General features: G+C 41.6%; 1 protein-coding gene across 1 annotated transcript in view; it reads right to left on the bottom strand.

The window, feature by feature from the left end:
• dgkaa (diacylglycerol kinase, alpha a) overlaps window positions 1–20,589 on the bottom strand; it is a 31,181-nt gene extending 10,592 nt beyond the window's left edge. Inside the window, exons 1-11 of the mRNA XM_083975522.1 lie at window positions 20,350–20,589; window positions 11,681–11,787; window positions 10,455–10,531; window positions 9,179–9,308; window positions 8,904–8,978; window positions 8,737–8,786; window positions 8,550–8,624; window positions 6,958–7,074; window positions 2,153–2,270; window positions 927–1,015; window positions 642–761 (exon numbers count right to left, since the gene is read on the bottom strand). Coding sequence (XP_083831648.1) covers window positions 642–761; window positions 927–1,015; window positions 2,153–2,270; window positions 6,958–7,074; window positions 8,550–8,624; window positions 8,737–8,786; window positions 8,904–8,978; window positions 9,179–9,308; window positions 10,455–10,531; window positions 11,681–11,756 — 927 coding nt within the window. The 5' untranslated portion in view covers window positions 11,757–11,787; window positions 20,350–20,589. The remainder of the gene's footprint in view (window positions 1–641; window positions 762–926; window positions 1,016–2,152; window positions 2,271–6,957; window positions 7,075–8,549; window positions 8,625–8,736; window positions 8,787–8,903; window positions 8,979–9,178; window positions 9,309–10,454; window positions 10,532–11,680; window positions 11,788–20,349) is intronic.
• Window positions 20,590–22,814: the final 2,225 nt, after the last annotated feature.

The following is a 22,814-nucleotide window of genomic DNA, read 5'->3' as shown; positions in this document are numbered from 1 at the left end:
AATTACATTTTGACTAGAAATATGACAAATATTCTTGGTAAAATATTTGAGTTTTTGTAGTGTATGACAATAAACTGAGTCTCTCTTTGGTTTGTGGACAAAACAAGACATTGGAGGACGTAATCTTGTGGTTTGAGAAACACTGATTGACTTGATTTTTCAACATTTTATCGATCAAACATTTAATCGTTGGCACATAATCAACAGATTAGACAATAATGAAAATAATCCTTAGTTGCAGCCCTAATGGAAAAGATAACTGCAAAACTTCATGTGAAAATGGACTTGGTTTTGGTTTTGTGGCCAGACAGATGAAGTCGTAGCAGCTCGTTGCGAGACGTTGTGTCTGTTTTTGTTGCTGTGTGGAGGGTTAGAAACCCACGGGTGTATTTTCTCCCTCCCGTTTGGGGCTTTGTTTTACAGTAGCAGATCTTGAATTGGGTTTGTATGTTCGCAGAGACACTAACTGTTCCTTGGTTGTTGTGTTTTGTCTTTTGTGTATTGTTTTGTTCTGTTTTATATGCATAATTTAAAATAAAGAAAAAGAAAGTGAGCAAGAATTACAATTACATCTCTACGACTAGACTGGACTTGAACCCAGTGCATCATGGGAGACTGAGACTGAGTGCGTGCGTCCTCACCATGGTGTGGCACCACACACAGTGTTTGCCCGTTAATCCTTGGTAGCTCTTGATCTTCTTCTGGCATTTATCACATTTCCTGGAGTCGCAGTTCCCGCTCACCCAGTCGTGCGCTGGAACCTGAAATGTGGGATGAATATTTTAACACAACGTCTGACTGGGTGTGTGTGTGTGAGAGTGTGTGTGTGTGTGTGTGTGTGTGTGTGTGTGTGTGTGTGTGTGTGTGTGTGTGTGTGTGTGTGTGTGTTATATATATTTAGCGTGTGTGACGGCCAGACATCGTACCCCTGTTTCCTTCTTTGACTTCACGTACGTTCTGGTGCAGGGAGCCGGGTTCTTGTTCGCACAGCGGCCGTGAACCGTGTATTTGCAGCCTGAGGAAAAAACAACAAAACAAGAAGATGCACGAAGCCGAATCAGCTGTCACGATGAGATGTTTACATTAAGAGTTACAAAAGTTACAATATTAACCCTCCTGTTGTCGTCCTGGGTCAAGGAAGGAAAGAAAGTAAGATGGAGGAAGGGAACAGATTGGACTAGGGAAGGAAGAAGAACAAAGGGAAAGAAGGGAGGAAGGAAGTGAAAGAAGGATGGGCAAAGGGAACGGATTGGGTCAAGGAGGGAAGAAGAAGGAAGGATGGAGGGAAAGAAGGGAGGGAGGAAAGAAAGAAAGAAAGAAAGAAAGAAAGAAAGAAAGAAAGAAAGAAAGAAAGAAAGAAAAGGAACAGATTGGGTCAAGGAAGGAAGAAGAAGGAAGGATGGAGGGAAAGAAGGGAGGGAGGAAAAAAGAAAGAAAGAAAGAAAGAAAGAAAGAAAGAAAGAAAGAAAGAAAGAAAGAAAGAAAGAAAGAAAGAAAGAAAGGGAACAGATTGGGTCAAGGAAGGATGGGAAATGATGGTGGGAAGAAGTGAGAAAGGAGGGAAAGAAGGATGGAGGAAGGGAGGAACAAAGAAAGGAAAGGAGTGGAGAAAGGAGGGAGGAAGGAAGGAGGGATGGAGAGACAGAAGGAAGGGAGGAAATAAGTAATAAGTAAGGATGGGCAAAGGGAACGGATTGGGTCAAGTAAGGAAGAAGAAGGAAGGATGGAGGGAAAGAAAGAAAGAAAGAAAGAAAGAAAGAAAGAAAGAAAGAAAGAAAGAAAGAAAGAAAGAAAGAAAGAAAGAAAGGGAACAGATTGGGTCAAGTAAGGAAGAAGGAAGGAAGGGAAATGATGGTGGTAAGAAGTGAGAAAGGAGGGAAAGAATGATGGAGGAAGGGAGGATGGGAAATGATGGTGGGAAATGAGATGGGAGGGAAAGAATGATGGAGGAAGGAAGGAACAAAGAAAGGAAAGGATAGAGGAAGGAGGGATGGAGAGACAGAAGGAAAGAAGGACCACTGGAAACAGACTGGGTCAGTAGTTTGCCAACAGAAGGGTTAACCCCCTCTCTGTCTCTCTGCTCGGTGTCGCCCTCTGCTGGCGAGCAGCCGCGTCCTGCTGGGTCAGGGTTATTATTATGGCTCAGACTCACAGGTGCAGCAGAGGCCCTGCTTCCTCAGGCCCAGCAACATGCTCTGACACACGTTGCAGTAAACCGGCTTGTTGAAGTGTTTCATCCTCCAGAGGTGCTGCCCGTCCTTCTGCGTCATCTGCTCCACACAGAGGAGGAGGAAGAACAACAACATGTTAGTTAGTTTAAGTTTATTTCAGACATGTTAAAAGAAATAAAACACAATACAGTAATGGACAGACATAACAAATAAACACTTTGCAAAGACAACACATGAACAAACATGTTTTTTTTCCATATCCGATAACTTATTTATTCCCACCCCTTATTCATGATGAATTAGCTATCAAGCTTTCTGTGTCATTATAATCTATACAATAAGTTAATTTATGAGTTTATCTAGCTGGATTTATTCTAATATATTATCACCAATCTTTATCTCTCTAATATATACAATCAGAGAATCACATAATTGAAGCCCTAGTAAGCCCATTGAAAAGCTGCTACCGATTCACTTCTATAGGCTAAGGTGGCACTGGTGCAACAGCCTGTATATTTTATAAAATGCACACTTTTCTTGTATTTCTTGTACTTTCTTTTCTTTTTACTATTTATATTGTATGATGTGTGATATGGACCTGTGTCTGAAATAAAATCTTATAAGTATATACATATATAGATTTATTCTAACATATTATCACCAGTGTTGGGAACGTTACTTTTAAAAAGTAATTAGTTATAGTTACTAATTACTTCTCCCAAAAAGTAACTGAGTTAGAAACTCCACTACTTCACTATAATAGTAACTAGTTACCAGGGAAAGTAACTATTGCGTTACTTTTTCTTTCTTTTTTTTTAAGTTTAAATATGTCGAAGAATTTGGATTTTTTTTCTCTCATTTTTAAATTGTATTTTATTGTTTTCATTTATTTCACTGATCGCAATTATGGAATGCGTAATGTCTTAAATTTGTTGAATTATTGTGTTCAAGTCTTAAATAATTTTAGACAGGTCTTACATTTTCTTATGCCCACCATGGGCGAGCATTTCACTTGCATTTGCCCCTAAAAAAAACAAACATGTGTGAACCGGAAAAATCACAAAAAGAAAGAGCACACGATTGGTCAAAAACTACAAATCCCACAATTATCTGGCCTCAACAATAACAGTAGTTAGTGTAAGTAAGGGAGAGTGGAGCTGTAAGTGAAAAGAGGAAACAACGCCACGTCTGGTCCTGTTCTATGTTGTTCGTTCACACCGTCACCGTTTATTCGTTACGTCCGCGGTGTAAAAGGCCGTGACGCAAAGACGCGATTAGGCGCGAGACGCGGTAGACGCGACTTTTTTTTTTTTGCGACGCTACACGCGATTCTTTTATGGCGACGGGACCTTCGCGTCTTCGTCCTTTTCATCGTGGAACGCTTTTTTTTCGCTCGAGTTTATACGCGCGACCAAACGCGAGATACGCGAGAAATGCGATTTATCGCTCGTTTTGACTTTGTGTAAATTCGCGTCTTCACGAGCCCGCCCATTTTCACTACAACAACAACATTTCTGCTCTCACCAACCATGGTTGAGGTCACAACGCTGCTGTAGCTGCTCTGGAAGAGTTCCAGCTGATGAGCTACAGAGACTTTAGTTTAGTAGTTTCCACTTTCCCTCCGATCTCGGCAGCTTCCCTCTGCTAGTTTGTGTGCGTGAGGCTAAACTGCGTGCGTGTGTGGTTTGTGTACAAACTGAACACTGCCTCTGATTGGCTTAGCATGAAACCTTACTCTGCCTCAACCAATCATCATCACTTATGCGGTTGTCTGGTCCCTCCCTCCTCCCCCCTCCCCTCACCAAAGGAGAGGAGGAAAAAACAACAACAGTTTAGCAGCTTCTGTGTCTGAGATGAGCCAAGTCGGAGGACAACGGCTTCAAAGTAGTTTGTAACGCGCCTCATTTAATTGTCGGTAACGGTAACGGCGTGGTAACGGTGGAAATAGTAATTAGTTCGATTACTCGTTACTGAAAAAGATAACGCTGTTAGTAACGCCGTTTATTTTAACGTCGTTATTCCCATCACTGATTATCACTAATCTTTATCTGTCTAATATATAGTCATATAGGGGAGACCGGGGGCAATTGTAACAGGGGGCAATTGTAACATTTTAAATTGCACCAATCAGAAATGAGATACAACCATGAAATTCATTATGCACTTGTTTTTTGATGTTCCCTCTCTGTCTACCAAAGGAAAAACTTATATCTCATGCATTTCTGATTTTATCTGACATGACTCATTTTTTAGGTATGAAAGTAAAAATTTTCATCATCAGTATTTTTCACATTCCTTCTTAACCTTTAATGTCTAATAATTGAAACACATCCAGTTTTGTTGACAATTTTGTTGGCTATCATTTGCTATATTTGTCATATGTTAACTTTGTTGTTTGTTGCCAGCAGGCAGCTTTTTATCATGGGTGGTGAATCGGGGGCAATTGTAACAGGGCGTTACAATTGCCCCCGACACCATCAAAATGATGTCCAGTTCCTCAAATTAGATGATTTCCCCCCCCTTTATAATGTAGAAAAGTGCTATATCAATTTATATATTTACCTTTGTTGTCTATTAAAGTTAAAATATAGTTTTGATGACTAGTCTGATAACTCTGTCAAAAAGCTAGCTAGCAGGCAAGCAGGGTAGCTTTAAATCATAGCTTAGTATTGAAACAGATTCAAAAACTGGTTGTAACTATTTATTTATGTAGCCTATTTATTTATTTTAGAGCGGCAACAATTATTCAATGAATTGATCGACAGAAAATTGATCTGCAATGATTTCGAATAATCAGTTCAAGCTACTTTTAAGCAAAAATGTCATAAATTCACTGGTTTCAGCTTCCTAAATATGAATATTTCCTGGTTTTCATACTTTTATATGATAATAAAAATTGATTATCTCTGTATTCTGGACTATAAGTTGACAAAAGAAGACATTTTGAAAACTAATCATGGCCTCCGGGGTCTTGAGATGGACTTCTTGATCTTAACGGTTCACTAATAACTGTTCTTACCAGTAGACAAGTGTTTTTTATATATTTTCAATTTATATTAAATGGTATTAACTATGTCTACATTCTTGGGAGTTTACTTTGGTCCTTGGTATTGATATAAAGGTATAAAGTATGTTGTTACAATTGCCCCCGTATGTGTTACAATCGGCCCCGCACGTGGGGGCGATTGTAACATTTGACTTCTTGGTGTTTGAATCAATATTGTGACTCAAATATTTTTTGTAAAAACATTTAATTACTGTTAACAAGTAGAACATAGATAGAGGATTCCTACATAAAAAAAATATCCAAACAGCTCAAGTGGTTTTTGAGTTATGACATCAAAACCAAAAAATGTTACAATTGCCCTCGGTCTCCCCTACATATAAAGACATATACAAACACATATAGGCTACAAAGACAAACTGAAGGTAACACCAACAGAGCAACAAATAAACTAAGTGGATAAATACCCAAATAATTAATAATAATAAGCACCTTGTGGTTGTCAAACACCCTCATTGAAAATAATTTCTTTGTACTTCTTCTTGAACTGGATTATGTTTGGACATTCTTTGTTTGTTGTTATATTTCAACATGTAAAACAGAACAAAACAAACAGTTTCTAACAAAAAAAAAGAAACTTCTTCATCTGTTTCCTCTGTTGAAATTTGGATCTAACTATGCGAGGCCCTTTCATCGGCTTCACTGTGGCAGAGGTTTTTGCATTTCACAGTTGTTTTTCACACCCACTCATGACTAACCCTTGCCTTAATGAGACAGCTGATTATGCAGCATGTAGTGGCTCTCTATAACAGCGCGACAGACATATATACTGTGTGGATATTTTTCAAAATCGACGCTTTATACTGTAATCTCAAGTTCTCCACGCAAGATTATGAGGCTGCTTTCAATCTGTTTACAGAGCGACCCGCCGCCACCGCTCTTATCCAGATTACATACTTAAAATGCTTTTTTTTTTTCTTTTTTCTTTTTCGACCAACCGGGCCTATCGCTTACTTACTGCAGGAGGCACAGTGTGGCAGCAGCGACTGTGAGGGGGCTGAATTCATGCACCCCAGGCTTCAAATGTCCATTGGTGGCTGGAAATAGCCTGAGGGGGGGAAGTCCCTTGCATTGTTGTGGAGGCCAAACCCAGTGACAGAGTCCAGCTCATGGTGGTTTTTATGCCTCCACTGAGAACTGCAGTCTGACAGTAAGTGGCTTTTATATTCTTGGCAACAACACATTCAGCAACACCCCGAACACACACACACACACACACACACACAAAAAAACTAATCTCATCCTCTTCCTCTCATCCTTGATTTAATTAAAGCAGTTTTATGTGAAGAAAGAAAGACGCAATACGATATTAAAAATGATATATCTTTTAGTTGACGTATACTGTACTGCATCAGGGGTGAAAGATTTGTGCCATTTTGTGCAAAGCGCTGTGTGAAATCATAATGTGTGTGGCACAGATTGTGCAGAGTAAATGGAAAACACTAAAGCACTCCGATGGTGCAGAGCTTGCATGAGAAGAGAGATGACATTACCACACCCTGTAACACTGAGTCGGCAGAAAGGGCCTTATTGACGGGGGAGGAGGAGGAGAGGGAGGAAGAGGAGGAGGAGGAGGAGGAGGAGGAGGCACGCAAGGCCGGGGATTCATGAGGGCAGCAGTGAACGAACGTAAGGTTTCGGCCACTTTGTGAGACACCTGCTGTCAAAATGAGACACATCTGAGAGAGAGAGAGAGAGAGAGAAACACAGTGATGCTTTCACCTTCAGCCCCAACAGGACCAGCAAGGGGACGTTGTTCATGCCCCCCTCCACCCACTCGTCCAGAGACACCGTGCCGCTGCTGTCGGCATCGATCGCTGTCATCATGTCCTTCAGAACCTGGTGGAGAAATGATATTTGGTTGTTACTGTGTATTATCAGCACTGACTTTGCTTGTGTGTAGGAATTTGTGAGTTTTATTGCAGGCAGGGTGGAGCTTATCTTGGCAAATGAGTAACAAGTGGTGCCATATACTGTACGTACATTGTTCGCACCATAAAGAATATCTTTCTTGTGCAAACACATTGTGAATTTACTACAGTAGGCCTATATAGAGTTGAAAGTACAGGACAGTATGTGTCGTGCAGCATTCAAGTTCAAAAATTGTATTTCAGTTCAATTCCCTGATTCATGATTTCAACACTACGTCAGCAAATAATCTTCAACCCACTTTTTCCCAAGTCTATTTTTTCTCTCAGTTCTCAATTAGATTTAGAGGTCCGCACTTTTGCAATGCATTACCAATCCACCGTAGAAACTGTAGAAACTGCACAAGCATAGCCTAAATGAATTTTAGAAACAAATAATTCACTTTCTATTGGCCCAGTTGAGCAATGCCACCTGTTTTCTTTGCATCACTCTTTCTCTCTCTCTCTTTTCTAATTGTTTTATGTTGTTCTTCACATTACTGTAAATTTAAAGGGATACGCCAACATTTTTTTTTCGTGTCTTGCCTCACTTCCGAGTCCATGACCAGCAGATAGACACCATCCTTTCGACTGTGCGTGCAGTAACAAGGGAGATACGGGCAGAGCTGGCGCACCGCTAATTAGCTTAGCTCAAACGCTGGCAGTGTATGGGTAGTGTTAGCCTGCCTGCTACCCGAGCCGAAATCAGCAGCTCTGTAAATATATCACTTTATCAACATTTCAAACATTTTAGGCGAGAAAGTAGCCGTTTAGATCAGCAGTGTGTCGTTAATCTGTCTAAATACCAGCTGTTTACAATTTTGTTCGGACAAATTCGGCGCTACTCAAGCTAGCCGCTGTGACCGACGCACTTCCGGTTACTTTCACAAAATAAAACCCCCGTTGCCCTTTACATACAGAAAACCATGACGATAGAATTTGTGCTTTTACTTGGAAACAGGAAGCTAACCTACCCTCGATGTAGCTAGCTTGAACCAAAATAAACCGTCTTTGCTTGAACCCTCCATTTTCGAACCCTCCAGTCGAAAGGATGGTGTCTATCTGCTGGTCATGGACTCGGGAGTGAGGCAAGACGCAAAAAAAAAAATGTTGGTGTATCCCTTTAATTTTTTATGTTGAATGTTTATCTTTAGGAGGACCACAAGCCATTAGGGTTTTTTTGTTTCTCCTGCACATTTGCTTTATCTACTGTATACATTGTATGTTTTTATTGTTGTTCTACTCTTTAATTTACTGTTTTATATATTTTTCATGTGCTGATAAATGAATAAAAAAATGTTCACTGTGTGCATCTTGTACTTCATAATGTTGTAGCTACGTGACAAATAAAGTTTGAGTTGAATTGTAAAGTGTTTTTCTGGGACGCTGCAGCTCTGTGCGACTTACCGGCCTCAGCTCTGACACATCCCAGCCGAGGTATTCTGCAGCGTGCATCATCTGAGCAATAATCCTATCCACTTCCTGTTTGAAAAAGGTAAAATACACAAACACTTTTTTTAAGGGCGTGCGGTTCGGTGCGATACCCGTATTTACAAATCACACCTTGAAAGACTTTGACTTCTCAGCGACTTACAGAGCTGTCAAGGACTCCATTCCCGTCTCTGTCATAGAGTTTGAAAGCAACTAAAGAGAAGAGGGGAAATGAAAGTGGAAGTGTCAGGACTTAATCATCACTCACTTTATTATTTGGGGGGGGGGGTTGGATAAAAAAAAGAAAGAAAAATGAAATAACGGACTCACACTCCAGCTTGTCCCTGGGCTGGCCGTCCTCCAGCAGAGAGAAGTAACATGAAACATCCTTCAGGAAAACCTCCTCTACGGGACAGAGAGAGAGAGAGAGGAAGAGAGAGAATATATCTGCACCATATCAGCTCATGCAGCTCCTCCACACAGTGATAAATGACTGCATGCCAAACAGACCATGCTGTAAAATCGATACTGTCTCAAAGTAGCGTAGAGAGAGAGACACGGAGAGCAGCAGCGGTCGTAAGTTAACACATGGTGCATAATCTTACTGGCGCTGTCTTCCTGGGTGGGTTCAGAGTTTTGGAAAGAGCGGAAGAGACGCTGGCAGAGATCCACAGGGAAGTCCTCCACTTCTAAATAAGTCTTCAGGAACAGACGAAAGCCCTCTTCATTGATGCACTGGGAAAGAATGAATGGGAGAAGTCAGTTTTTTGTTTTTTTTTGTTTTTTTGGTGAAACTGTGACTAATGAGAAAGAAATGTGTGGGGCGTTTGTGTTTTGTGTGCACAGCGTCATCAACTTCTGCATTCTCGAAAATCAACTCTTCACACATTGCTGCTGCTGTGTGAAAAATCTTAGTCAGAAAGCTTCTCAGAAACATTAATCAGTAAAAAAAAAACAAAAAAAAAAAACAAATTGAGTGGTTGCTGCCTGGGTTTTTTTTTTGTGTGTGACAATGGTATCTGTTTTTCTCACATGATAAAACCCTACAGGGCCTTAACAAGCAGAAGTCCCTCGACAACGCTGAACCACAAACCCATTTCTTGTTGACATAATTCCATTTCCCTCGTTGGTACCCTACAAAGCTGCCCCAGTAATAAATAATGTGACTGCGAGGCAGATCACAAAAGATGAAGAAACACAAAGAGGCGACCGAGGAAACAGAAAAAACCAAGAAAGAAAGAAAGAAAGCAGGCATCATTATTGTTCACATAGCAGCATCAAACCGCCTCTGAATTTGTCTTTTCTTCTACAATAAAAATCTACATTTCCTGCAAATGATCGCACTTAACTTTAAGTCGCCAATTTATCCATAAGAAATGACGCATTTATTACTTCCTGCACAAATTACTTGGCCGCTGATGTACAGTATTGTAAAGATCCTTTTTGTTCCAATCACATTTGAGCTTGTCCAGCCAGCCAGCCAGCGCTGCTGCTGCTGCTGCTGCTGCGTTCAGCATCGCCGTGCTGCGTGGGCAAAACTAAGGAGGTAATTTACATTTGCAACCTCGCTTGAATGTGCTGAAGATATTTCTCATGGACAGCTTAGTCATCGTGATCAATGGGTTTGAATCTAATTAATCAGCGTGGGGACAATTAATAACGGCCCAACATACATAAATCACAAGCTCGTTTCTGGCTGAACTGCTCGGCTGAGAGGTTTAATTAGGTTCAGTTATGTGCTTTGGCTCAGAGAGGTTGGGGTTTTTTTTGTTTTGTTTTGTTTTTTTATTCGAGTGGAGGTTGTGATGATGTTGAACAGCAGGACGTCACCCCTCCCTCCTCCCCTCCCCTCCCCTCTCCATCCTCTCCACCTCCTCTCACCTCTCCGTGTCTGTGCCGGGCCAGTCTGCCATCTGCATCAAATTCCCTCAGCACATCTTTCACCTTCAAGCTGCAGTCTGGAAACCAAAGGCACACACACACACACAGACACACACACAGAGGTCACACAGGGATAATAAACATGAACTCATCTCCTCTTCTTCACACATTAAAGGGATATGCCAACATTTTTTTTTCGTGTCTTGCCTCACTCCCGAGTCCATGACCAGCAGATAGACACCATCCTTTCCACTGTGCGTGCAGTAACAAGGGAGATAGAGCCGTATCGCCCGTAATTAGCTTAGCTCAAACACTGGAAGTGTATGGGTAGTGTTAGCCTGCCTCCACCTGAAGTCATCAGAGAAACTCTTCAGCAACTCTAAACGGAAACCGGCGGGCCAATCTTCGTCTCAGAGCTGACAAAACTCTCCGGTAAGGCATCTTGAGCGGTCAAATGCCGCTAACGGGACGAGATCGGTCAAAACGGAGGGTTCAAGCAAAGACGGTTTATTTTGGTTCAAGCTAGCTACATCGAGGGTAGGTTAGCTTCCTATTTCAAAGTAAAAGCACAAATTCTATCGTCATGGTTTTCTGTATGTAAAGGGCAACGGGTGTTTTATTTTGTGAAAGTAACCGGAAGTGCGTTGGTCACAACGGCTAGCTTGAGTAGCGCCGAATTCGTCCGAACAAAATTGTAAACAGCTGGTATTTAGACAAATTAACGACACACTGCTGATCTAAACGGCTACTTTCTTGCCTAAAAAATGTTTGAAATGTCGATAAAGTGATATATTTACAGAGTTTAGAGCTAAAATGAAATCAGCTTCTGACTGCTGATTTCGGCAGGCTAACGCTACCTATACACTTCCAGTGTTTGAGCTAAGCTAATTACGGGCGATACGGGCTCTATCTCCCTTGTTACTGCACGCACAGTCGAAAGGATGCTGGTCGTGGACTCGGGATTGAGGCAAGACACACAAAAAAATGTTGGTGTATCCCTTTAAATGTTGTATATTATCATTTTACATCCACATTTCTGACTGAATAACGTGGAGAACAATAAAACAAGTGCAAAATACAAGGTGACAGACGACTACCTCTACTAGATATGAGGAAAAAAAGAAATATGAGCGAGTATAAATGAGTGTGTGTGTGGGTGGAAGTGAGGAGGGGGGGTTTAGTGCTGAGAAAACTGCCTGCCCGCCCGCCCGCTCGTCTGTACTCACATTCAATGTACTGCTGTAGCTGGATAAAGTCGACAGGGTTCAGTTCCTTCACCTCTGGGTTTGTGGGGGTGGACATGGTGCCTGCTTCTGCACTAACTGCCTGCTGCCTGTGCACAGGCGAGAGGAACAGTGAGACACACACACACACACACACACACAGAAAGGCAGAGAAAGGAGAAGGTGGGTGCATACACACATACACACATACACATACACACAGTAGCCTGCTTCTTTGTAAAACATAAAAGCATGGCTGCAAGCAAAAGATAGCATCTTCCATTTCGCACTCGCACTAATCCATGATCGCAGACGAGGAGGAGGAGGAGGGGGAGTAACATACACATACAGTATACACACATGCATATACACACACTAAACATCCCAAACTCAGAGGATGTGCAGAGCTGAGCTGAGCTGAACGTACACAATCATCACACACACACAGGTGAACTTGCTTCTTCTTCCCTTTTGATGCACCGGCAACAAAACCACCTGTACATTTCATTGTGCTCCATCGTTTTGCATATACTAGATAGATGTAACGTTTTTCCTTATACAATGCTCTGAAACGCAGCGTCACTGTCGGACATTCAGCCTCTTAACACTTAATTTTTTACATCTCACACCATCACTGACGTGTGATGTGACTATACTCCGATTTAAACTGGGCCAAAAGTCTGGTTAAAATAGGCTAAAAGATACCCATGATACTTCAGCTCTAGGGAGTCTCTGTCTGTCTGCACCCAAATGTGTCTTTCCATACGCACAGTGGCCCATATAAGATTTGTAAAGTTAAAACACAAAGACGTGAGGAGAGAAAAAAGAACAACAAAGCTTTATATTTAGAAAAAAAAGCAGAATAAACAATAATATCATGCAGAGAGGTAAAAAAAAAAAACACACACACACACACAGCTTGTGCAGGGGCCTCCCCGTCTCTCACAAAAGGAAGAGCCATAAATGTCACAGCTAAACACCACGAGGCCTGGAGCTCGTTATAGCTTCTCTGCAGTCAGAAAACAGAAAAACACGACGTCTGCTGCTGCTGTTATGAATAGTTTCATCAGAAGCAAAGATTATACAGTCATAATCTAATGGAATGAGATTTCCTAATGACGGGAAAACAAACAGATAAACGCAGAGTTCATTAATCATTGAAGGAAAAGTGGACAAACTGGTTAATAAAGGGGGAGAACATTGCCGAGACATCCTGTATCATCTTCCTTGGGCAGATGCATGCCAATAATGTGGCGCAGTAGGAAATATATAAAAACACAGATCGATACTGAATCTGTCCTGCAGTCTAATGCAGCTGATAATCAATACGTTATAAACATGATCCTTCCGGTATAGGTCTGTCAGAGATAGAGATAGCAGAGATACTGTAAAGCACACATGCTTTAATGTTACACTAATGGAGTTCCTTCACAGTAAGAGCAGGTAATAACTTTAAAGATGATGATGATGAAGATTACAAACACAAACCTAAGTTTATAAGTGATAATTGAGCGTCTCTGAAAGAATAGAAATGGAAGGTTTTGTTGTGATTGTACAAAATATACATTTAAGAAATTAAAAATGACATTGGAAAACAGAAAAACAAAAGAGAAATGATGCACATGAACAGAATAAAGTTTTGTTTTCATCTGGTATCACTAATAGCTAACGATAGGTAATGTTAGCAAACATTATTGAGACAGTTTGCTGACGTTACGACTCATTGATTGTACAAAATATACATTTAATAAATTAAAGGGATAGATCAACAATTCGGCAAATTGGCCCGTTGCCATAATCCCTATAGTCATAGCAGTAGGTTCGTTACCTTTAATTGTCGGTGCAAGCTGTTTTTAGAACGGCGGAGCAGAGCCGTGAGCTGCTCAGAGCTACGCTACGGAGGCTAATGGTATTTCTTGGTTTCCCTCATCAAACTCATCAAATACACAATCCAACAACTCCAAAACGCTCTGGTGGACAAGTTGTGACCTGCACATTCACCACGCTATGAGATAATAATAATAAGATGGAGTTGTTTTAGAGGTAAATTCATGTAAAACCGCTGATGCGTATTCCTGTCGGGGACAGTTTTTCAGCAAGCAGTCTCTGCATTTACCTCAAAAACAACTGTCTCATAACGTTCTGTAATTATCTCATAGCGTGGTGAATGTGCAGGTCATAACTTGTCCACGAGAGCATTTTGGAGTTGTTGGATTGTGTATTTGATGAGTTTGATGAGGGAAACCAAGAAATCCCATGAGCCTCCGTAGCGTAGCTCTGAGCAGCTCACGGCTCTGCTCCGCCGTTCTAAAAATAGTTTGCACCAACAATTAAAGGTAACAAGTGCTAAAACTATAGGGATTATGGCAATGGGCCAATTTGCCAAAATGTTGAACTCTCCCTTTAAAGGTGACACTGATCAGTTCAAACAGAAATTAAAATACTAAGGTTTTAATTTTGCCTGGTGTCACCACTAACGTTAGCTAATGCTACGTATTACTGAGTCAGTTATGACTCTTCCCTTTGACTTCTACTTGACACTGTGTTTTACCTTCATTATCAATAACCTATAATCAGTTACTTAATCTCATTTATTGATATTTTTTAATACTTCAATCCAAAGCTGCAGAGTTTCAGGTGATTTAAAACATATTTAATCTGAAAAGGTAGTTGAGTAACCCGCCACAGTGAAGTGCATTAGGTCGAGTCTAAATGATCTGACCATTATCAGGTATATTGCAGTGGAGCCCCTTTAAATCAATCTGCACTTTACTTGCATTACCATGAAACGTTGATGGGCTTGAAAACAATAAAACAGACTCTTCACACTACTCTGCTGGAGTCAAGACCGTCCGAATAGTCTGCTAATTGATTTTCATATACTGTATTGATCATGAACGGCAGCGGAAGGCAGCGATGTCGGAGGAAACTATACAGCGTGCTGCTCTGGAAAATGGGAGAGTATATAGTGATGGGGGGAATAAAAGCTTGGAAAAACACTGGTCTGGTCCTTTAAAAGGCCGCGCCGTACGTTGGCTCAGCACCAAGTACCCAGGAGTAATTCCGGTAATTCCCGACTAAACAATGAGATTGTTACTGAGGGAATGAAAAGAGAGGGGTAAGGAGTTTAAAATAGAAAAGGAGAAATGCTCAGAACAGGGTGTAACAGCCTGTGAATAACAAAAAAACACTCTGTAAAATCTGATATTTTGTCTTATATCAAAAACCACAGATACAACACAGATAAAAGCAGAGGTGCAGTGGTTGGTGGTGGTGGGTTTTTCTTTTTCTTTTTAAATCCAGGCTGTTGAATGATGAATGTGTTGTTCACACTGTTGTCCACAGGTGTTATCACACATTAAAGAGCAGCCAGTGAAGGTATCGGTGACGGCTGCCCGCACTGCACAGAAAAAATCAGAGCACTTAAAGGACAAAGAACTCACTGAGGAAAGTAAATGAAATGATCTGAGGAAGAAGAAGAAGGAAAAAAAAGAAAGAAAAAACACCCACTCTTCACATGTGATTTGGATCCATTTGCTCTCTTTAGACTCTGAAAGGTTCACACTGTCCTCACTTAATTCCCTCAAAAGGTCAGCGGCGTTGCCTAGCACTTGTGTTTATGCTGCCGATCAGGTGGGCCGGCTCTGGGCCGACGGCGAAGTGACACATGAAGGAATCGTGACACACAAAAATAAATTAAAAAAAGAAAAGAAAAAATATCACCTGATCACAGCCTATAACTGTTCACTCTAAAAATATATCCCTGACTCCATCCATCCTCAAACACGGTCTTATAAATAAACTAAAAATACACCAGAGGCCTCTGAGCTTTGTTTGCATATTAAACACACACACACACACACACACACACACACACACACACACACACACACACACACACACACACACAAATGTCTTAGTTTAGATTTTTATAAAACTCATCCGTTTCCTGTTTTTATGATGTCACGACGAGCAGCAGCATCACATCTTTTGTCTCCTCGCTGTGTATCTGTATCATCAGCATCATCATCATCACCAACCACCACCAACCACCATCATCATCATCATCATCATCATCATCATCATCATTATTGTCTGGTTCAACAAGATCTGGAGCCTATCGGAGTAATCTGATTCCTCACTTCCTGATTAGATAATGATTTGCATGCACAATGCAGCCGGAGTGCGACTCAGCAGCCGGGGACCAGTCAGGGCACGACCGGGAAAAAAAAAAAAAAAAAAAAAAAGGCATTCCCTATCCTGCACTTAGAGGAAACCAGATGAACCCACAGCAGCGGCGAGAAGCTCGTGTCTCCTATGTAGGCCTATACTCTCTCTAAACATGGGATGGAGTTGGGAGTTTTTGAGAAGCCGTGATGATGTAATCTAAATCTAAATGAGCTTACTGAGTAGTAAGTAGCGAGTGTAAATATTTCAGCAGGTTTCAGGAATGTTTTGTGGCTTGTTTAAAACTTAATACAAACCATGTGACCGCCGGCGACCGACCGACCGACCGACGGCTTGTTTCATCATGGCCCTGATATGAGTCTTCAATACACAATTCACTCAAGTGAAACGGCAGCTGCTGTCACGAGGGAACTGTTTATATGGCTTTATGTGGTGCAGCAGCAGCAGGCACATACATAACCATCATCAGTCCTCTCTCTTTTTCCTGACTGACTGACAGGCCGGGGTTTACTTCTGTTTGAACAAAATGTCGCTCCATGTAATCAGTGCAGGGTAAATGCTGCGGTGCATGTCTGCATAAAAGTCTGCATCCGTCTGACTCACTCACTCACTCACTGCCACTACTGCTGGGTTTTCTGTGAAAAAGGGAAAAAGAAAAAGCAGCAAAGGACAATTTAAATGTTAAAGTGGCTTTTTCAAGTAGCAACAGCTTTACTTGTGATAGCAACATCGACGACTCCCCCTTAAAACCCTCTGAAAAACCATCTGTCTGGAGCCTGACACTTTGCTTTTTGCTTTCTCCACTTGTGACCAGTCAGCATGAAAACACCAAACCAAACCAACTGCTTTATAGAAATTCACACGGTGGTGAAATATAATATAATTGGGAGGATGAGAGTGGGCCGTTCATTTCAGTTGGCATTCATTCACACATGTATATGCCATGCATTTAATTACCAACCCTTAATGTCTCTCCATGCAAAAAAAAAACTGTCAACAACCACCACGAGAACCATTTCAAGGTATACGCTCGGGGATGACCTTTTTCCATGGAGGCTAATGTTTGTGCAAGCTGTCATAACGCCCACGCCTCGTGTCAAGGAAATCTGCTGTTTTGCAACACTTGCAGCAGGGTTTGCATTGCAAGCCACCGACTCCGTCATCCTGTGGTTGGAAAACACTGCGTAGGTTCTTCAAGTCGACATCAGATGTTGGGCATTCGTTATTCGTCGTTGTTCCTCCTGAAACTACGAATCCTTTCTCTCACTGAAGTGTGTGTGTGTGTAACAGACAGACAGAGGGAGGAGGGTGAGGGTGAGTGGGGGTGAGGAGGACACGCTCGGTTGCTGTGGAAAGTGTTTCCCTCCATCAGCTGCTCTTCGTCAGAGAGCGCTGCCACGGGTGACTAACAGGTAGGAGGAGGCTCAGCTCAGGCCGAGAGGGAGGGAGGGGGGAGAGGAGGGTGAGGGGGGGGCTGCGAGTCTTCCCCCTGCAGCTCCACCTCCTCCCACGCCATGAGCCCGGTTTGGCCTTCACAACCAAAGGCCACACTCTCTAAAATCGCATTCAACATGCAGATGCTACTGTGACTCACTTGCATGAGCAGCAGAGGGAATACTCCCTTACTATAAATGGACTGTTTGCTCAAGGGGTCATTTTACAGGCCGAGCAACAACACAAAAAAAAAGAAAAGAAAAAGTTTCTTACTTTGTCGAACTACAGGAGAGAGAAAGAAACATAAAAAAAAGAAACCACACCACTCGTTCAAATTTATGTGCAGCCTTTAACCACCACTTCCCCAGGTTGTTTTATCTTCACTTCACTGCAGTACAGTGTCAGAGCAGCGCTGGTCGTACTGTACAAGTGTTACAGCTGCAGCCTCCACTGTTGAAAGCAAAAACATTATGTCGTTTTTCTATTTTAAATGGGGATTTTTCTTCAGTGAGATAAAAACTTCCATCTGCTCAGCCCAGTCAGTGTTAGAGAGATTCATTCACTGAATGAAAACTATTGTGTGACAGACAGATACTAAACTAAAAGCAAGAATCCAAGGTAACGACACAGTCACACACACACACACACACACACACACACACACACACACACACACACACACACACACACACACACACACACACACACACACACACACACACACACACACACACACATTAGAGCATTTGTGTTGTTCATAAAACAGGGGCTTCCCCTAGTTGCTTCCACTAATGTGAGGTGGTATTTGAAGAATTGACCGATATGCAAAAACCGCAACAGGCTCGGATTAGTAGTGACGTTTATGAGAAATTGAACACAATAAACTGATTGTAAAAATAAAAAAAAGAAACCAAAGGAACACACACATAAAAAAAAACGAGAGAAAACACGACTTTCACCACAGCATGAATCATAGATTTCTTGGAAAATGTAGGCGAGGCTTTACTCACTCCCCGGCATCAAAGTGAGGACTGCCCATCACTCTGGGTTCAGACTTGAATGTGACTTATGTAATAGCTTTTTTTTTTTCTTTTTTCTTCTGTGGAGGCAGCCTTGTAGAGAACACCACGCTGCGTTCAAGAAAAGAAAGAAAAACCTCAAACCTGTCCAGACTTGTGACTGTGTCGAGTGTGTGCACGGCGTCATATACAACAACCAACACCACACACCGACACCAACACCACGTTGCTTTTATGGTGTGAACGTTATTGCACGTATCAGGGAGTCTCGCCTGGTTCGCCCCCACACACACATACACATCTATCTATCCATCCAACAACTGAAAATGATGCAACGTTAAATTAAATGTCAGATTTTTTCAATGACTTGTGCTCAATTTCCACATGAAACTGCACCTGAACGGTTGAAATCCTACATAGTTCAGTGTGTATAAGCAGACTAGGGGTGATGATGATGTAATGAAGGAAGTGACAGCTAAATGAAAGATACAACAGGTCTATTTAGAGAAGTGAAAACCCTGTAAACAAAGGCGATTATTACCATTTCTCAAATTCTAGTCCGTTTACAGCCTCTAGTCTGATGTAAACATTAACGACTGGACAAACTGACCTCACTCACTCACTCACTGTGTGTGTGTGCAGCAGCAGCGTTGCATTGATTGTCTGGAGGCTGAAAACTCCCTGGAAAGCTACAATAGAAAACTACCAACAACCAAAAAAAAAAGTAAAGGGCAGAAACTGGGCAAAACTTTGAAAGATGAGCTGCAAGTGAGCACACACACACACACACACACACACACACACACACACACACACACACACACACACACACACACACACACACACACACACACACACACACACACACACACACACACACACCTACACACACACACACATGATGCAGCTCGACCAGGAAGTGGTGCAAAAAACTGCGAGTTCAGGCAAAAGAAAGAGAGAGAAAAACCACAGAGAGCTGCATTAAAAAGAGTCGAGACTTTCCTGTATGTTTAGTTTTTCCAGTTAGTATGAGGGCTGAGAGTCAAGAAGACTCACCACACGCAGCTGAATGACAGTGAAAGTGGAGCTTCTGGGTAAACAACACACACATACACACACATATATGCAGTGTATACTGTCAACACACACACATACACATTTCCACCATCACCATGGAGGAGGACACTGCTGCTCTCTCCGACAAACACTGAGGTTTCACATGTGCCCGATGTTACAGCACCATATCCTGCAGCTCTCATCATCATCTTCATCCTCTCAGGTGGTAGTCACGCCGATAAGAGGAAGGCCACTATCATCATCATCATGTATTGTTATTAAGTTGTAATGTGGTGTTGACAAGTTTTGTGAGCCTATCTTGAGACAGGACAGGACAGGACGCCTCAAATAACCACGTTACAATACGTCCCTGAATGCACCAGTCTCCACTCCTCCTGCTCCTTTTCTCTAAATAGATGGGTCTCCCCCCTCCCCACAACCCCCTAAAAAGCTGGCAACTTAAGCAGCCTGACATTAACAGACGTCAGGGAGGACCCGTGAAGGCAACACACTGCTGCTGCTGCTGCTGCTGCTGCTGCATGTGTATGGAGACAGAGAGAGAGAGAGCAGAGCAGCAGAGCAGCAGAGCTACAGGGGCTGCAGCATTAAAATGCAGACCATGTCCCCAGTTGGTTGCTGTTGTTGTTGTTGTTACTCGGCTGTTGTGAATGACTCTGTGTCTGTGGTTGTGTCTCTGCCTCTACATTCACATGCACACACACACACACACACGCAGCAGATGCATTGCACACATGCATTTCCTCAGATCACAATGCACCGAGCTCCAAATCCTCCAGCAGCTCCTTGTGTGTTTTCTCTCACTGTCGTGTATTATTATTATTATTATGGGCTATGTATGTGCAGCTGAAAGCGGCTCAGTCAGAGCTGCAACTCAAACTTCAATCAATACACACACACAGACACACATAGACACACACACCGGACCATTTACTGTTGTTGAGGTTTTGTTTTTACCTTCACGTCGCCGCTCCGGTCTCTTGCTGCTGCTGCTGAAATGAAATGAAATCGTCGCGGTGCAGCAGCGCAAAGAAAAATAATAGTAATAAAAAAAAAGAGAGAGAAAAGAAATAAATAAATAAAAACCAGGCTAAGAAACAAGAGGAAATCCTTGCTTTTCCGAGTGGCTGTTAACTTTAATCGCAGCCAGGCGGTCGGTCTGTCGGTCGGTCGGCGCAGCGGCAGCAGCGTGAACTAGTGCCGAGCTCAGACTGAGTGAGCGGATCTGATCCCGTCAAGCACCGCCTCATCAGCCAGAGACCAATACACAGTCACCCGTCACACCGGTGCTGCATCCATCTGCACTTTGGAAAGTCTTTTTTACTGTGCTCATTAACATTATGCAAGTCGAAACTGTTGTTGTGCAATTATTATCATCGCGTGCTCTCTCTCTCTCATCAGGAAATCAGGAAATCAATGCAATAGTAATAGCAGCAGCCTATATACATTACCGTCTCTTAAATGCTTTTAACAATAGTAGCTTTGTCATTGTTTGTTTGAGTTCCAGCAGGTTGGCTGACCACATTTTTTGACTTGGCTGAAATATGTTATTAGCCTACTAGAAACATAGCAATATATTCAAATTCATTCAAATCTTTGTTTGGATAAAGGCACAAGAAATCAAAATATAGCTGATAGGCTATACCTAACACACTGAAATGAAAGGCAGTCCCTCTGCAGAGTGACTCATTTCAGATTTACATACAGTAGGCTATTTATCATTTTTGAATTAGTAGCTACATGTTCCACTTCACAAACATAAAAAATACATAATAAATCAGCTTGTTTTGGGCTATTTGCTAAATATTCATCATGTTAAACCATGTTTTAGGCAAATTACTGTGTAGTTACTGTGCTGTCTGTGTATTAACAACTAGGCCGAGCCCCAGGCCGAGCCCTCGGCCTGCAGACTGGGATAAGCCATAATGAGAAACTGCCCTTCGCCCTTTGCCTCTTTCACACTCTTGCAAACCATCTGGGATTTGAACCCTGGTCCAAAGGCAATGACACAACCCAAAGCACTACTGTACTGTACCCAGCTGGAGGTTTTTTACCTCACCTCCACCTGGCCAAATTAGCTGGCCACCCCACTCGAGTCGCCAGTCACACATATTGATCTTTATATATACCATATATTGATGATATTCTATTGTGCACCTTTAAATTGGAAAAGGATTACTACCTTATTTTAAAAACAATGAATCACCCAACACATATACATAGCAAAATACAACAGGATTGTCGTGGGACTCAAAATGTTAACTGTACTGTTGTTAGTCTAAGCACATTAGATTATTATTAACATCAAATGTTACAATAAAAGTATATCAGTAGGAGTTTCCTTAAGTCTTTTTCATAGCTTTCTACTAGCCTATAATAAAATAATAACAATATAATTCCTGAAATTATGGCTTTTTAGTTTTGGTGTGGCCCCATCCTGTCTTACATCACACTTCCTGACACTTACTAATTATGACACAAAAAACAAATCCTTGATTACAGATACAAATACTTTTCATATCTAATTATTATAACAAACTCTTCTTCTACAGATCTTGCTCATCAAACAGTAGTGGGATTCAAACCTGAAGCCTCCCAGTCCAAGGTCAACACCATAATAACCCTCTGATCTACTCAGCTGAATGTATTAAAGTGTCTCTGTCTCTGTGTTATCACCGTGTGTCTGTTTACCTCTGTCTGTGCAAAGTGTGATTCCCATGATGTCGACAAAGATCTCACCTCTCAACGATTGAACTCACACCTACAGGACAAACAAACAAAACAAAAAAATACAATGACAAACAGCTTCACAACAGTTTTTTTAAAGCAATCTTCTTCTTCTCTCTGTTGAGCGAAGGGGATAAAATCTATATTACTGCTTTTTACATATGCATCCATGTGTACATGACTTAAACATTGCAGCCTGTAAAGGTAGAGCTGGTTTTTAAATAGCCTACTACTGTACAAACACACCGCTGGCTAACTAACAGTGGTTTCCCCCTTTGTAGAAACTAATTTAGCGTAGCAGTAAAGTGCTGTTGCTATGGTTACGGTAGTTTTACCGCAGTCATATTGTATTGACTTGGGGAAATATGATAGCCTATACATGTATATCTGAGGACAAGTTCAGCGGTTTTCATTTAGAGGCGGTTATTCTGAAACTAATCAAGTACAATTACTTCAAAAAACTGCATTTAAATACAAATTTGAGGTATTTGAACTAAATTTTCATAGTTAAGTAAGTTTGTCTTGTGTTAATATACATTAACTCGCAGGTGGAGGTGCTAGTTATCTTCCAAATTTAAATTTTTTACATTAAAACCATTTGATAATATATGAAATGTGGTGTATTAGAACTAGTTCAAACAAAATCCACCTTGACAACAGTAAATATTCATTAGAATAAGAATATTTCGTGAATT

The sequence above is a fragment of the Trachurus trachurus genome, assembly GCF_905171665.1.
Source record: "Trachurus trachurus genome assembly, chromosome: 7".
Lineage (NCBI taxonomy): Eukaryota > Metazoa > Chordata > Actinopteri > Carangiformes > Carangidae > Trachurus > Trachurus trachurus.
This window is presented reverse-complemented; position numbering and strand designations above follow the sequence as displayed.